The 17,048-nt window shown below is 54.6% G+C and overlaps 2 protein-coding genes and 1 pseudogene across 2 annotated transcripts in view; 2 read left to right on the top strand and 1 right to left on the bottom strand.

Moving 5' to 3' along the window:
- LOC137464098 (uncharacterized) overlaps nt 1-17,048 on the top strand; it is a 1,364,046-nt pseudogene that overhangs the window by 6,438 nt on the left and 1,340,560 nt on the right.
- Nucleotides 1-17,048, top strand: part of LOC137464097 (zinc finger protein 3-like) — a 208,821-nt gene that overhangs the window by 30,095 nt on the left and 161,678 nt on the right. The window lies entirely within an intron of this gene.
- LOC137464096 (zinc finger protein 134-like) lies at nt 11,468-12,377 on the bottom strand. Its single transcript, XM_068175404.1, is given in 2 exon segments — nt 11,468-11,575; nt 11,577-12,377. Coding segments are annotated over 2 exon segments (909 nt in total).

Below are 17,048 nucleotides of genomic sequence, written 5' to 3'. Positions count from 1 at the left end.
GCAGGAAACACGGAGCGAGTCTTTTTGGAGTGACGGAGCCGGGCTGTGCCCAACTGCCTTGGGATGGGACACCAGAGCTCAGCAAGTGCCATTCCCACAGCCCATTGCTCTGCTCGCTGGGGGCTGCTTACAGGACACATGGCCAGAGACATTTGGCCTTGCAGGCTCTGCAGAAATGGCCCCTCAGCTGTCAGCCTCCAAGCTCTAACCACATTCTCTGCACCTACAGTCTTCTCAAATGGCCTCAACACTCTCATTATTATTCAAACACACTTTGCGAGCAGGAGGTAATTCTGGTTCTGTGCAAACAGAGCAAAACAGCTGGGAACCCTTTAGCAGTTCTATGGGATTTGGTCATGATTTCAGATGCAACTGCTCTGGTTGGGGTTGCACAACAAAGCAAACACACACATCCATTGCCCTCCTTGCATTCCTTTGGGCACTTCAGAAGGACCAAGCCTGTCCCAGCTGTGCTCTGCAGGCTGACACGGCTCTGCCTGCAGAGGAACAGCCTGTGCAGGAAAGCTCTGCTGGCCCCCAAAGCTGCAGCCACAGCTCCCAGCAGAGGGGAGAGCCCTGGAGAGCTGCCAGATGTGCTGGGCGTGTTGACACTGACCTCTCTTCCAGTGGCCCTGTCGAGTCCTTTCGAAACGGTTCCGAAAGCCCTGGAGACAAAACAGCAGAGAAGAAAGAAGCAGCGCTTTAGGCTCTGGCAGTGAAAGCCAGCCCAGACAGGAGATCTCTGCTGCCTGCAGCGTTCACAAGCTGGAGCAAATCCCAAATGTCCATGCTGAACTGCTTTAGTTCAAAATCTGAAGTGAGCAATGGGTGTCTAAAGAACTGGAAAAGGATGCATTCCATTATTTTCCATTTCCTGTCTAGGCAATCCAATTCCAGGGGCAGAAGATCTTCCAGGTCCTGCTCCTTGCTGCAGGCAGGACACTGCCAGCCTCAGGGGTCTTTGACGGTGCCTTCTGAGCACAGGTATCAATTCTGATCAGGACTGAGGGACAGCAGGATGGCGCCCCAGTGTCTGGAGGTGTTTGGAGCTCTCCTGACTTCTCACTTGATCCTGCACCAGCACAACACCTGGGCCTGCTTGTGCAGAAGTAACTGCCGTGCACTTACCCTTGGCCAATCTGCTCCACTTCCAGGTATTTCTCGGCAGGCTCCACCAGGCTCACGGTGTTCCCTGAAAGAAACCACGTGGAAGACGCTCTCTCCCAGAGTGAGACCCCGCCTTGCAGCAGAGCCAGAATGCAGCCCCCCTCCCTGGGGCCGTCAGCCCCTTGGTCTCAGCTGGGGAAGGACAAGAAATGACCCTGGCACATTCAGCTGCAGAGCAGCACTGGGTGCAGCTGATGCCGAGACACACACACAGCACCCTGCTCTGGCACACAGGAACAGAGCAGACGTACTCAGCTGCATCAGGCACCACTCCCCTCTCCCCTCTGGCTGCAGGGCTGTGCTGCTGTCAGAATGTTCAGCCCAGGATCCCACAGCCGAGGGAGGTTCAGTGTCCTCTTCCCAAGCACAGGGAGCTTCTCCGTCCTCTGCCCAAAACGCTGCAGGTTCGCCATCATCTTCCCAAGCCCGGGGATGTTCACTGTCTGCTTCCCATGCTGGGAGAAGTTCACCCTCCTCGTCCCACACCAGGGGAAATCCACCGTCCTCGTCCCACGCCGGGAGATGTCCACTGTCCTTGTCCCACAGCGCAGGTGCCTCGCTGTTGTGTTCCCACAGCGCGGGATGTTCGCCCTCATCTCCCAGAGCAGTGGGAAGTTCACTGTCATCTCCCGGCACTGAGGGACGTTCACCATTGTCCCCTGGAACAGCGGGACGCTCACTGCTGCCTTCCTCCTCTTTGGCCTCCTCTTTGGAAGCAGAGTGAGCCAGAAGATGTGCTGGTGCTGCTTTTGTGCCCTGTGGACAGAAAGAAAAGGAGAAAACTCCCAGGGATCCCTTTGCTGCTGCAAGGACACTGACAGGAACTTTCCTTCAGCCTCCCAGGCTGGCACTCGGCTGCCACATGCCGAGCTCACAACTTGCTGCACAATTCCAAACACCAAAGGTTCCTTTCCCACTCACCGAAGGAGGAGCTGCTCGGGATCCACTCATGAGGTGCCCTGCAAGGGAAGAGGGAACATGAACCAGATGCTGTCAGGAAAACAACTGCCTGTGGTGGGAAATGCCCCAGAGCAAGGCAACCCCGAGAGAGCATTTTGCTTTCACAGCGTCCCTCCAGGAGCCACAGTCCCTTCACACAGCAAGAGAACAGCACAAAATACTGGGCTGGGTCAGCTCTTGGCTGGACAGGCAGTTCCAGGCTCTGCTGCCACAGACTCCCCGCTTGAGGGAACAGAACCCCCCAGGGCTCATTGCAAATGCTGTGCACGCCCCGCTGGCTGCAGACACCCCCTTTTCCAGCTGCAGCTGCTGCCAGGAGCTCTCCCAAAGCAATGGTGTCTTCATGGCAATTTGGTTACAAAGTCAGCTCAGGCCCAGAGGAAGAACAGCAAGCACACAGCAAGCCCAAAGCCACAGCACCGAGGGAAAACCTCGACTTACGTGCCAAGTGGGTTAAAAAATACCCCGCATACGCCACAGAGTACAGCGTGCAAACTGCAGCAGCCACGTGCTGGATCATTTTGGCTGCGCTGCACACGTCTGCAGACTGTAGCCCTGCAAGCACAGAAGGACACCCGTCAGGGCTGGGCTGGCTGCTGAGAATGCCTCGGGCAGGAGGATCCTCCGGCAACGAGCAGTGCCCAGAGCCACTCTGGACACTGAGGCCTCCGTGTGCCACAGCAACGGGAACACCTCGGGGACGTGGCAGTGCTCCTGTGACATCACAGCAGCAGCTCACGCAGAAACCGCCTGGAAGGTTCTCCTGTGTCACAAAGGAGCACAAAGAACCCTCCCAGGGCACAGCCTGTTGCCCAAAGGATCCAGGAGGAGCTCTGAAAATGCAGCAAACAAGGACACCCCATAGCCCAGCCTGAACACTGAGGAGGAACAAGGACGGCACCAAAGCAGAGCAAACATGACCTTTAGTCACTGACACTTCTGGCTAAAACCAGCAAGCCGTGTTCCCTCTGGGATATTTGTTCTCGTTCTAAAAACAAGCAAGGTTCTCCACTCTAAATATAGAGAAGGCAGGAACTGGGCAGGAGGTGGGATGAGGAAGGAGGAGGAGGAGGGAGAGAGGAAGAGGAGGAGCAGGAAGAGGAGGAGCAGGAGCAGGAAAAGGAGGAGAAACAGGAGGTTCCAGTGCCCCCTGTGGCCACAGCACCCTTGGCCCCAGGACCATCGCCCCCAGCTCATCCTGCAGGTGAGAGGGGAGGGGGAGCTCGTCCCGAATCTATCGGGGGGGTCCCTGAGAGGGTTTTTTTATTGGGGTGTGTTTGGAGCTTGCAGATTGTGGAATTGAGCCCCAAATATCATCTGGGAGGCCCAAATAAACCCTGGGAGGGTTTTTTCTCTCTTTGTGTGTAGGTTTGGATCTTGCAGGACCCCAAAGCTGAGCCCCCTGCGGGGATCTTTGGGAGTCCACGTGGCCATTGCCCAGGGTCATCGGGGGGAGAACATTGGTCCTGGGGACCCCCAGGGGAGCAGACGAGGGGAACCCCTGGGACCCCCAGAGTGGGGAGAGCAGAGAGGGGCAATCCTGGAGCTGGGGGAACCCCGGCTGGCTGGAAAGGGGGGGAGCCTGGAGAGGAGGGACCCCTGAGACCCCTGGGATCTCAAAGTATATCATCGGGGAGAAGGGACTCCATAGACCCCCAAAAGCCCCTGAATCATCCCTAAGCAGGACGCCAGAGAAGGGGGAACCCTTGGGACCATTGGATCCCCATCATCCCAAGGAAAGCAAACCTCTGGAACGCCAAAAGTGGAGAGATCAGAGATCGGGAACTCCTGGGTGATTTTTTTTTTTTTTTGGGCTGAACCTTGATATAGTGGAGATTTACATGGACACAAGATTCCCAATGACTTCTTGAGATGAACTTGGGCAAGGAGGAACCTCCAGTCCCAAGTGCTCTCCTCTTGTTTTTTCCCCAAACCAGGATTTGTCATTCTCAGGGTGTGGCTGGATGGAGGAGGAGGAAAAGGCCCGGAGATCCTGCCGGAGGAGGGGCTGCAAACCCAGCCCAGGGAGCTGTGGGGAGGAAAGAGCCCCCCTGAGCCAGGAAGGCAACCACAGATCCAGCTGGAGCTCAGAGCTGGTGGAGAAGCCTCATGGCAGGGAGAAGCCACACAAGTGCTTGGAATGTGGGCAGGGCTTCACCTTCAGCTCCAAGCTGATCTGGCACCAGGGAATACACACTGGGGAACGGCCCTACGAGTGTGGGGAGTGTGGGAAGGGATTCAGAGAGAGCTCCAAACTGATGCGACAACAGAGGATCCACATTTGGGAAAAGCCCTACGATTGTGGGGAGTGTGGGAAGAGCTTCAGAAGAAGCTCGGCCCTGATCCAGCACCAGGTGATCCACACTGGGGAATGGCCCTACGAGTGCTTGGAATGTGGGAAGGGCTTTGGGTGGACCTCCAAACTGAGAAGACACCAGCGCATCCACACTGGGGAGAGGCCCTATGAGTGTCCCCAATGTGGGAAGAGGTTTCAGACCAGCTCTGATCTCCTCAGACATGAGCGGATTCACACAGAGGAGAGGCCCTTCCGCTGCCCCGACTGCAGGAAGGGCTTTAAGTAAAACTCCCACCTCACCTTGCACCGGCGCATCCACAGCGGGGAGAGGCCCTACGAGTGTGGGGAGTGTGGGAAGGGCTTCTCCAGGAACTCAAAACTTGACCCAACACCAACGGAGGTACCAGTAAGGGAAGCTGTGTGAGTGCCCTGAGTGAGGGAAGAGCTTGGAGTGAGGGAAGAGCTTGGTGGGCTGCTCCACCTCCATCCCCCATGGGAGGATCCGGGCTGGATGATCCCCAGTGACCCCCGTTGGGCAGAGCCCTGGTGATCTGTTGTCTTGGTGATTCCTGTTGGGAAGACACCTGGATGGAGTGCTCCACATCTTCCTGGCTCCCCGTGGGCACCTGGATGAACCCCTGGCAGGAGCATCCATTGGGACACAGACCAAAAATGGGAATTCCTTGGGAAGAATGGATTTGTTGACTTTCAACCCCAGATCATCTTTTGCATTAAGTCCTCTCTGCTGGTGGCATCAAGTAATACTGAATGGTCTTGGAGGTCTTTTCCAATTTCAGGGATTCCATGATTTTGATTTCCTATTGCCAAAGGGCATCTTCCACAGCCAAATGGTGAAAAAGTGGGAAAAAGACCAAGATTTTGGAGACAGTGGGGTGAAACTCCACCAAAAAAGGGTCTTCCCTTCTACCCAAGCATGTGGATCCTCAGCCGGCAGGGACACGGAAATCCTTTTCTTTTGGCCTTGGTTTTCTTTTCATTTCTCTTCATCCCTTCAAAATGTCCAATACTGAGGTAAAAATAGACATTGAACTAAGACATGGGTGTGGTCATGGTAGGACACAACATGGTGGGACACAGACATGGAGAGTGACATGGGGACACATGGACATGGAGGGGGACAGGGCCATTCATGGGGACATGAGGGGACACAGGCATGGATGGAGATGTGGGGACAATGACAGGGATTGAAACATGGTGGGGAGACAGCCATGGTTGAGGACATGGTGGGACACGGCCAGTGACATGTGGGGACGTGGCCATGGCCGGTGCCATGGGGGGAACTTGCAGGGGATGTGGGGAATGCTGGGTTTGAGGGAGCTGAGGGTTCCTGGGAGGGACTTGGGCCTTGCTGAACTCTTTGGGGACCCCAGGCCGAGAGGCTCCGGCTGCGCTGGGAGACCCCTGCGGAGGTTCTGGGGCAGCTGCTCAAGGACCCCTGCTTGATATATTGGCTGAGTCAAGCTTCTCATTCCTAACACTCAGAATGCTTTTGGATTTCTCTATTGGCTTTTTGAATTTCTCTACTGGCTTCTGCATTTCTCTGTTTGCTTTTTGCATTTCTCTGTTGGCTTTTGCATTTCTCTGTTGGCTTTTAGCAGGTTCCTATTGACCATGAGCATTTTGCTCTGCTGCTCAATACTGATATTGATTATTGATAATTCCTTGCAGCTGCTCGCTGGCACAATAAAATCTCAGCATTTGTACGGACAAGTCCAAGGCTGTGTGAGCTTTCTGCCAGGTTTTGGGAATCCTTTACGAATCCATTTCTCACATCCCTGGGCCTCCCTGGTCCTGGCGCTGTTCCCGGGGGTCCCGCGGCTCCGGGGGGGGTCAAAGGGGAGGGGGTGGAACCCCCGTGATGGGTGGGGGGCACAAAGGGGGGTCCGGGCCCGGTGCTCGGGGGGGTCGGTGCTCGAGGGGGGCCCAGTCCCTGTCCCGGTGCACGGGGGTGGCGCTGCCCGGGGGGTCCCGGTGCCTGGAGGTGTCCCGGGGTTCGAGGGGGGGCCCGGTCCCAATCCCGGTGCTCAGTGAGGGGGGGATCAATGCACGGGGTGGTCCTGGTGCCCAGGGTACTGTTTTTATAGCTATTTTATTACTATTGTGAAAAATGCGTATTATATGATTGGCCCTTTGCAAATATTAACTTGAATACTGTATGTATTATGTTGGAAAGTTATTTTGTAGTGTGAAAAACAGCAATCAATTGTTTCTAAAATTTTAAAAGTTTAATAGTAATAAAACGGTTATAGAAATAGTAATACAATTAGAGTAATGAAAATTTGGACAATTAAGATTAGGACAATATGAGGCAATAAAAACCAAGACTTACATGCCCCTGGATGCTTTTAGGGCACTAAGGTGCTAAAAATCCTGCCTTGTGAACAAAAAAACAACTCTTAAAAGCAATAGCCTGTTGCATATTCATACCCTTCACACTTGATGCATACATTTTTTTTAAAACAAAGAGCTCTGTCTGGTTAGTGCCAAATCTTGGTGGCGTCTTTAGGTCTGAGCGAGGCATGAAGAAGTTAGTTTCTCCTGATAAGGAAGCCACAAATTCTTTCTTTAGAAGATTTAGGTGTCTTGTGGCTGCTATCTCGATGGAGTACCTCATTCCTTTCTTAAAAAAATATCCCACATACACAGTTTCTATTTGAACCACAAAAGCTACATTTTAACTACAAAACTACAGTTACCATACCATTAAAATGCTAATACAGCACTACTAATCAATAGAACACAATACATATTCATTTTAGTATTTGTGAAAAGCCAATCTTTTAATCTGCATTTTTCACATGTAGTACTGTATTAATCCTTTGTAAGTAGTGTGGTAAATATAGTTTTAGGTTATGTCATAATGTTCAAATAGAAACTATGTGATGTAAGATATTTTTTTAGCAGCTCAAGAAAGGGATGAGATAGCCAAGAAATCCTTCTCAAAGAGATAACAGCAAGAGTCACTGCCTCCTTACTGGAAAAGACAAACATCATTCCACCTCCTCTCCCGTTCCTTTCATCTTTCAATGTCCGATTTCATTTATCAGCCAACCTACACTTTGTTTGTAATGGCAAATTATCTTTTTTCCCTTCATTCCCCTGAAAATTCCCCAGTTTATTTTATCCCCTAACCTGATGCATATGCATAAAATTGATTTTCATATGCATTAACCTGCCCGATCAATGTTGATGAGCCTGAACAGTTTTTCACTCCTGGTGTTTGCGACCCAGATTCAGGTTTTTTGCCTCTTCCAACCCCAAATTAAGTGAAACTCTCTCTTTATCTCTCTTTAACTCAGACACTTGTATTCTTCTTTAAGTTCTGTGTGGGAACCCAGGACGTCCCTCTGGCTGCCCTGGATGGCTCGAGCCCCTGGCAGGGGGCTCGGAGACCTTGGCACGGTGTCAAGAACGCCTGTGGCTTCGATTTCAGCCCATGGAAAAACTGCCAACGTTGTATGAGGAATTACAAGCTACGAGGGTTTGAGTAGAGTGGTAGATGAATTAACACAGCGATGGTGACATGTGGATATTCTCAGTTCAGTCAGAGAGAAAAAGAGAAGGTTTTCTAACCAGGCGAGAGCCTGGGAAGCAGTTGGGGAAGAATGTAAATAATTCACTAATCTCTCTTGTTGGTCACATTGTTTATAGATATGTTCTGCCACCGTGCGTCATTCACTGCACACCAGTGGTGTGAGATGTTTTTACTCTAAGACCAATGAAGTTAGTCTGCATGATGTTCCCTATAAATAGAGCGGTGCATTTGAAATAAATCAGAGCTTCATTTCTTGCCTTCTAATTTGGAGTCCGTCTGCTCCCGTCCTGCTCAACGGCGACAGTGACACTTTTCTGTTGGTTGAAGGTAGAGACGCACTGTACAACATAAATGATAGATATTGGCATGTTATTGTAAACATAGTGCAGGTAGTTTTTAGTGTAAAATGGTAACACCACCCCAAGGGGGTGGGAGTCTGCCACAGACTGACCTGCTAGACAGACCGCAGCTCCTTGAGAAAGCACGTTATAGATTGTGGGAATCCAGGGCATCCCTCTGGCTGCCCTGGAAGGTCTGGGACCCTGGCAGGGGGTCAGAAACCCCCCTGTACAGAGCCCCGAGAGACACTGTCTCTGATCTCTATCCATGGAAAAGAGTTTTCAGTCTTACAGGATGAATTACAAGCTCTGACTGCTTGATATAAGTAGTAATTAGTGTGGCATGGGTGCAAAAGTAGAATTTTAGGATTCTAGGTAAGGGGTTCAAAGGAGGCAAGATGGAGGAAACTGGGTGTGCCTTGTCCTTTTTCTTCTTCTTCTTCATGCCCTCCATGTTTCACTGTGGTGTTGGCATTTTTCTATTGGTTTAGGCTGGGGACACACTGTTCAACATGGGTGATAGATATTGGGACGCTATTGTAAATAAAACACATAGTAGTTTTTGGTACATAATGTTTGTAACATCCCACTGAGGGGCAGAGCCCCGCACGCTGTCCTGCGAGACAGACCTGCTGCAGGTCAGAGAGAAAATATTTTAGATAAGAAGAAATAAACACCCTTGAAAACCAGCACAGACGAATTACAACTCCTTCTTTGGCAGCGGGGCTGAAAGACAGAGACTTTACCATCTTGGGATAATCTAAAAATCACAGATCCCAACAACAGATAAGAGAAAATAAACGACCTTGAGAAGCCAACCCTATGCATTCCGACTTCTTCTTTGGCTGCGCGGGCTGGGAAGCAAGGACTTTTGCATTTTTGGGGTCACCTCTACTGCCAGACACCTGAGACCTGGGAATCGCCCCAGAGCCCCCAGCCCTCCTTGTGCCTCCTGCCCCCTCACCCCAAGGGACTCCGGTGCCTCTCCCAGTCCATCCCAGTGTCTCCCAGGGACCTCACAGTCCCTCCCAGGGTCCCCAGAGTCCCTCCCAATTCCTCTCAGCCCACAGCCATTCCATTCCGAGTCTATCCCAGTCCCTCTAACTCCACTCCCAGACCTCCACCCTCTCTCCCACTGCCCTCCCAGTGCCCTCCCAGTCCATTCCAAGTCCTTTTCAGCCCAATCCCAGACCTCCCCTCTGTCCCAGCCTTCCCCCACCCTATCCAATTTCATTCCCAGTCCCTCTCAATGCCACACCAGCCCTCTCCCACCTCTCCCAGTTCCCCCCAGCTGACCCCAGTGTGTCCCCAAACTCTCCCAGGGCCCATCCCACTGTGTCCGTCCCGCTGGTACCCTCGAGCTCCCAGCCCGGCCCTGGCCACCTGCTCTGCTCCGTGATGGATTTCTAGCCTGCCCACATCCAGCTGAGGTGGTTCCAGGGCCAGCAGGAGCTCTTGAGGCATGTGGTGGTCACCGACGTGGTCCCCAATGGGGACTGGAGCCACCAGCTCCTGGTGCTGCTGGAAACCCCCCACTCCCAGTGCAGGGTCACCTGCAGCTGCCAGGTGGAGCACATCAGCCTGGAGCACCCCCTGAGCCGGCACTGGGGCACGTCCCGGCCCCCACAGCGCCAGGGACAGCGGGAGAGGCACTGGGGGGGCTGGGAAGGTGATTGGGGTGTGCTGGGAGCAACTGGGAGGGAGTTTAAGATAGCCTGGTTTCAATAGGAGAGGAGCTCGGGGGTGTGGAAGGGCTGAGAAGGGGTTTGAAGGATGCTGGGGAGGGTGGGATGGGGTGCCAGGGGTCCTGGTGGACACTGGGAGGGAGTTTGGGGGCGCTGGGTGTGACTGGGAGGGATTCGAGTGAGCTTGGAGGAGCTGGAAGGAGATGGGGGATGGAAAAGCAGAGGTTGGGATGAGATTGGTTGTGCTGGGAAGGGACAGGGAGGGGTCTGGGTGAGTCCTGGTGGGGCTGGGAAGGGACTGGGAGAGGGTTTGGGGGTCCTGGGGCTGTAGGGACAACTGGAAGGGGGTGGTGGATTCCTGAGGGGAATGGGAGAGGTTTTGGAGGGTGCTGGGGAGGTTGGGAAGGGATCTTGGGAAGGTTTCAGGAGGTCCTGGGTGGGCTGGGGGTGACTTGGGAGGGTGCTTGGAGGGGCTTGGGGTGTTTGTGAGAGGTTTTGGGGGGCCCTGACCCCTGCAGATCCCCAGAGATGTCAACGGACGCCGCCTTCAACAAGAAGCCAATGGGGATGAGGGACTCCGAGTTGGGCTTCGTCTTCCTCGCGCTGAGGCTCGGCTTCTACCTGGGCAAGAAGGCCAGGGGGGTCCCGGGGGTCGTGTCCCCCCTCAACCCAGAGCATGTGTGCTCCTTCCCCGGGGCCCCCAGCCCGGTGTCACCCCCTTTTCTCTGCACACAGAGCTCCTGAGCCGCGAGCAGCCACAGCCCCTCCCTGTGGCCTCTGTCCCTGTGCTGATTTTGGGGGGGTTGTGTGTCCCCCCAGCCCTGCTGTCACTCTGCCCCCGGCACAGGGACAACAGACCCAGCCTGGGCACACGGAGGGAATTTATTACCAACCAAACACAGCAGCACAAGCAGAAGGGAAAGAAATCCCTCCAACACCTTCCCCCCACCCAACGGGGATCACCCACAACAGGGCTTATCCACGATGGAGAGACGGGGACAGCCGAGTTTAGACCAGAAGCCAATTTCATTGAGGGTACCAGGTGTTTATACAGGGTTTTACTTGTGTGGTGCTCAGATAGGGCTCGATGTTTGCTAACAATTTCCCATTGGTTACACATTCTTCATGACATCACGGCACCTGGGAACATTATCTTATCACAAAGTCTCACAACAGGTTGCTTGGTCACTTCTTGCCCAGGGAGACTTAAACTGTGTCTGTGTCTCCCACAGTTTCTGCTCAGTCAGGCCTCAGATCTCGGCCCCTTTATCAGCTCCATTGTTTTCCTCTCTGTTTTATTCCCCATTCGGGGGCACCAGGGCTCTGCCCAACGGGGATCACTGGGGATCATCCAGCCCGGAGCCTCCCATGGGGGATGGAGCTGGAGCAGCGCACAAAGCTCTTCCCTCACTCTCTTCCCTCACTCCAAGCTCTTCCCTCACTCGAGGCACTCCCAGGGCTTCCCTTACTGGTGCCACCGTTGGTGTCTGGTCAAGTTTGAGCTCTGTGAGAAGCTCTTCCCACACTCCCCACACTCATAGGGCCTCTCCCCGGTGTGGATGCGCCGGTGCCGTGGTGAGGTGGGAGTTTTGCTTGAAGCCCTTCCCGCAGTCGGGGCAGCGGAAGGGCCTCTCATCTGTGTGAATCCGCTCATGTTTGAGGAGATTGGAGCTGGTGTGAAACCTCTTCCCACACTGGGGACACTCATAGGGCCTCTCCCGGGTGTGGATGCGCTGGTGTCTACTCAGGATATGGCTATGGCCAAAGCTCTTCCCACACTCCCCACACTCGTAGGGCCGTTTCCCAGTGTGGATCACCTGGTGCTGGATCAGGTTGGAGCTCCGGCTGAAACCCTTCCCACACTCCCCACACTCGTAGGGCCGTTCCCCAGTGTGGATCCTCCGGTGCTCGATCAGTTTGGAGCTGTGGCTGAATCCCTGCCCACATTCCAAGCACTCGTACGGCCATTCCCCAGTGTGGATCCTCTGGTGCTGGATCAGGTGGGAGCTCTGGCTGAATCCCTTCCCACACTCCCCACACTCGTAGGGCCGTTCCCCAGTGTGGATCCTCTGGTGCTGGATCAGGTGGGAGCTCTGGCTGAATCCCTTCCCACACTCCCCACACTCGTAGGGCCCTTCCCCAGTGTGGATCCTCTGGTGCCGGAGCAGGTTGAAACTCTGGCTGAAACCCTGCCCACATTCCAAGCACGTGTGAGGTTTCTCCCTGCCATGAGGCTTTTCCACCAGCTCCGAGCTCTGGCTGGATCTCTGGCCGCCTTCCTGGCTCAGGGGGGCTCTTTCGTCCCGGCTGCTCCCTGGGCTGGGTTTGCAGCCCCTCCTCCTGCAGGATCTCCGGGGCTTTTCCTCCTCCTCCATCCAGCCACACCCTGGGAATGACAAATCCTGCTTTGGGGAAAATCAAGGTGGGAGCGCCTTGGAGTAGAGGCTCCTCACTGCCCAAGTCCATCCCTAGAACTCAGCAGGAGTCTTGTGTCCATGGAAATCTCCACTATATCAAGGTTCAGCCCAAAACAACTCTCCCAGGAGTTCCCGATCTCTGATCTCTCCACTTTTGGGGTGCCAGAGGTTTCCTTTCCTTGGGATGATGGGGGTCCAATGGCTCCAGGGGTTCCCCCTTCTCTGGCGTCCTGATTAGGGATGATCCAGGGGCTTTTGGGGGTCTATGGGGTCCCCTCTCCCCTGATGATCTACTTTGAGATCCCAGGGGTCCCTCCTCTCCAGGCTGCCCCCCTTTCCAGCCAGCTGGGGTTCCCCCAGGTCCAGGATCACCCCTCTCTGCTCTCCCCACTCTGGGGGTCCCAGGGGTTCCTCTCCTCTGCTCCCCAGGGGGTCCCCAGGACCAATGTCTTCCCCCTGGTGACCCTGGGCAATGGCCACGTGGACTCCCAAAGATCCCCCCAAGGGGCTCAGCTCTGGGGTCCTGCAAGATCCAAACCTACACACAAAGAGAGAAAAAACCCTCCCAGGGTTTATTTGGGCTTACCAGACGATATTTGGGGCTCAATTCCACAATCTGCAAGCTCCAAACACACCCCAATAAAAAAACCCTCTCGGGGACCCTCCGACAGATTTGGGATGAGCTCCCCCTCCCCTCCCACCTGCAGGATGAGCTGGGGGCGATGGTCCCGGGGCCAAGGGTGCTGCGGCCACAGGGGGCACTGGAACCTCCTGTTCCTCCTCCTTTTCCTGCTCCTGCTCCTCCTCTTCCTGCTCCTCCTTTTCCTCTCTCCCTCCTCCTCCTCCTTCCTCATCCCACCTCCTGCCCAGTTCCTGCCTTCTCTATATTTAGAGTGGAAAAACCTTGCTTGTTTTTAAAACTAGAACACAGATCCCAGATGGAACACGGCTTGCTGGTTTTAGCCAGAAGTGTCAGTGACTAAAGGTCATGTTTGCTCTGCTTTGGTGCCGTCCTTGTTCCTCCTCAGTGTTCAGGCTGGGCTATGGGGTGTCCTTGTTTGCTGCATTTTCAGAGCTCCTCCTGGATCCTTTGGGCAACAGGCTGTGCCCTGGGAGGGTTCTTTGTGCTCCTTTGTGACACAGGAGAACCTTCCAGGCGGTTTCTGCGTGAGCTGCTGCTGTGATGTCACAGGAGCACTGCCACGTCCCCGAGGTGTTCCCGTTGCTGTGGCACACGGAGGCCTCAGTGTCCAGAGTGGCTCTGGGCACTGCTTGTTGCCGGAGGATCCTCCTGCCCGAGGCATTCTCAGCAGCCAGCCCAGCCCTGACGGGTGTCCTTCTGTGCTTGCAGGGCTACAGTCTGCAGACGTGTGCAGCGCAGCCAAAATGATCCAGCACGTGGCTGCTGCAGTTTGCACTCTGTACTCGGTGGCGTATGCGGGGTATTTTTTAACCCACTTGGCACGTAAGTCGAGGTTTTCCCTCGGTGCTGTGGCTTTGGGCTTGCTGTGTGCTTGCTGTTCTTCCTCTGGGCCTGAGCTGACTTTGTAACCAAATTGCCATGAAGACACCATTGCTCTGGGAGAGGTCCTGGCAGCAGCTGCAGCTGGAAAAGGGGATGTCTGCAGCCAGCGGGGCGTGCACAGCATTTGCAATGAGCCCTGGGGGGTTCTGTTCCCTCAAGCGGGGAGTCTGTGGCAGCAGAGCCTGGAACTGCCTGTCCAGCCAAGAGCTGACCCAGCCCAGTATTTTGTGCTGTTCTCCTGCTGTGTGAAGGGACTGTGGCTCCTGGAGGGACGCTGTGAAAGCAAAATGCTCTCTCGGGGTTGCCTTGCTCTGGGGCATTTCCCACCACAGGCAGTTGTTTTCCTGACAGCATCTGGTTCATGTTCCCTCTCCCGTTGCAGGGCACCTCATGAGTGGATCCCGAGCAGCTCCTCCTTCGGTGAGTGGGAAAGGAACCTTTGGTGTTTGGAATTGTGCAGCAAGTTGTGAGCTCGGCATGTGGCAGCCGAGTGCCAGCCTGGGAGGCTGAAGGAAAGTTCCTGTCAGTGTCCTTGCAGCAGCAAAGGGATCCCTGGGAGTTTTCTCCTTTTCTGCTGAAGAGCTTTTGAAGAGCTGCAGGTCTGGTTTTGCAGGCAGAGCATTGCTTGCTGGCTCTAGCCATGGTGGAATATGGAATTCCCAACAATAAGGGGCAATGTGGACTTTAGCCCATTGTTAGTTTGAACAGCTCCGAACCCAATTTCTGCTTAGTGCAGCTGGATGTGCAGCTGAGGGTAAATAAGGTGATAACTGAGACAGAACTTCCCGTCCCTCACGCTGCCGTCTGTCCACAGGGCACAAAAGCGGCACCAGCACCTCCTCCGGCTCCCTCTGCTTCCAAAGAGGAGGCCAAAGGGGAGGAAGGCAGCAGTGAGCTTCCCACTGTTCCAGGGGACGATGGTGAACGTCCCTCAGTGCCGGGGGATGACAGTGAACTTCCCGCTGCTCTGGGAGACGAGGGCGAACATCCCACGCTGTGGGAACACAACGGCGAGGCTCCTGCGGTGTGGGACAAGGACAGTGGACATCTCCCGGCGTGGGAGGAGGACAGAGGACATCCTGTGTCTTGGGAAGAGGAGGGTGAACTTCTCCCAGCATGGGAAGCGGACAGTGAACGTCCCCTGGCTTGAAGAGATGATGGCGAACCTGCAGCGTTTTGGGAAGAGGACGGAGAAGCTCCCTGTGCTTGGGAAGAGGACACTGAACCTCCCTCGGCTGTGGGATCCTGGGCTGAACATTCTGACAGCAGCACAGCCCTGCAGCCAGAGGGGAGAGGGGAGTGGTGCCTGATGCAGCTGAGTACGTCTGCTCTGTTCCTGTGTGCCAGAGCAGGGTGCTGTGTGTGTGTCTCGGCATCAGCTGCACCCAGTGCTGCTCTGCAGCTGAATGTGCCAGGGTCATTTCTTGTCCTTCCCCAGCTGAGACCAAGGGGCTGACGGCCCAGGGAGGGGGGCTGCATTCTGGCTCTGCTGCAAGGCGGGGTCTCACTCTGGGAGGGAGCGTCTTCCACGTGGTTTCTTTCAGGGAACTCCGTGAGCCTGGCGGAGCCTGCCGAGAAATTCCTGGAAGTGGAGCAGATTGGCCAAGGGTAAGTGCACGGCAGTTACTTCTGCACAAGCAGGCCCAGGTGTTGTGCTGGTGCGGGATCAAGTGAGAAGTCAGGAGAGCTCCAAACACCTCCAGACACTGGGGTGCCATCCTGCTGTCCCTCAGTCCTGATCAGAATTGATACCTGTGCTCAGAAGGCACCGTCAAAGGCCCCTGAGGCTGGCAGTGTCCTGCCTGCAGCAAGGAGCAGGACCTGGAACATCTTCTGTCCCTGAAATTGGATTGCCTAGGCAGGAAACGGAAAAGGATGGAATGCATTCTTTTCCAGTTCTTTAGACACCCATTGCTCACTTCAGGTTTTGATCTAAAGCAGTGCAGCGTGGGCATTTGGGATTTGCTCCAGCCCAATTCCTTGGTGTTGGGTCTCAGTTTTCTCTGGCACACCTTGCATGGCAGAGGGCTGGTGGCTGCTGCGCTGTTGTTGGAAGGGTCGATGCCCCCAGGTGTTTGTGAACGCTGCAGGCAGCAGAGATCTCCTGTCTGGGCTGGCTTTCACTGCCAGGGCCTAAAGCGCTGCTTCTTTCTTCTCTGCTGTTTTGTCTCCAGGGCTTTCGGAACCGTTTCGAAAGGACTCGACAGGGCCACTGGAGGAGAGGTCAGTGTCAACACGCCCAGCACGTCTGGCAGCTCTCCAGGGCTCTCCCCTCTGCTGGGAGCTGTGGCTGCAGCTTTGGGGGCCAGCAGAGCTTTCCTGCACAGGCTGCTCCTCTGCAGGCAGAGCCGTGTCAGCCTGCAGAGCACAGCTGGGACAGACTTGGTCCTTCTGAAGTGCCCAAAGGAATGCAAGGTGGGCAGCGGTGTCTGTCAGAGCAGGACACGCTGGCTTGGTCTTCATATCTAAAAGTGGGAATGCATCAGTGCTGGAGACTGAGGCCCAATTTATCTTCACCCCAGCCTCAGACAGGAACACTATTTAGCAGTTTTTCCATCCTGCCTTTCATCTTCAAAGGGTACCTCAAGGCCTAATGAGGGAGAGATCCTGCTTGGGCTCAGTTTGGGGTTTTAGTTCCACTGCAGCTGTTCACAGAGAGAGAGGGGGAGAAATGAGAAGATGGATGTCCAGAGCAAAGCTCTCTCCTAAACCCTGCAGTTGTGTTTGGATCTGGGGTCAGTGACAGCCTGTGACAGGGATCACCTGAGCAATGGATGTGTGTGTTTGCTTTGTTGTGCAACCCCAACCAGAGCAGTTGCATCTGAAATCATGACCCAATCCCATAGAACTGCTAAAGGGTTCCCAGCTGTTTTGCTCTGTTTGCACAGAACCAGAATTACCTTCTGCTTGCAGAATGTGTTTGAACAATAATGAGAGTGTTGAGGCCATTTGAGAAGACTGTAGGTGCAGAGAATGTGGTTAGAGCTTGGAGGCTGACAGCTGAGGGGCCATTTCTGCAGAGCTTGCAAGGCCAAATGTCTCTGGCCATGTGTCCTGTAAGCAGCCCCCAGCGAGCAGAGCAATGGGCTGTGGGAATGGCACTT

Source organism: Anomalospiza imberbis, chromosome 36, assembly GCF_031753505.1.
Source record: "Anomalospiza imberbis isolate Cuckoo-Finch-1a 21T00152 chromosome 36, ASM3175350v1, whole genome shotgun sequence".
Lineage (NCBI taxonomy): Eukaryota > Metazoa > Chordata > Aves > Passeriformes > Viduidae > Anomalospiza > Anomalospiza imberbis.
This window is presented reverse-complemented; position numbering and strand designations above follow the sequence as displayed.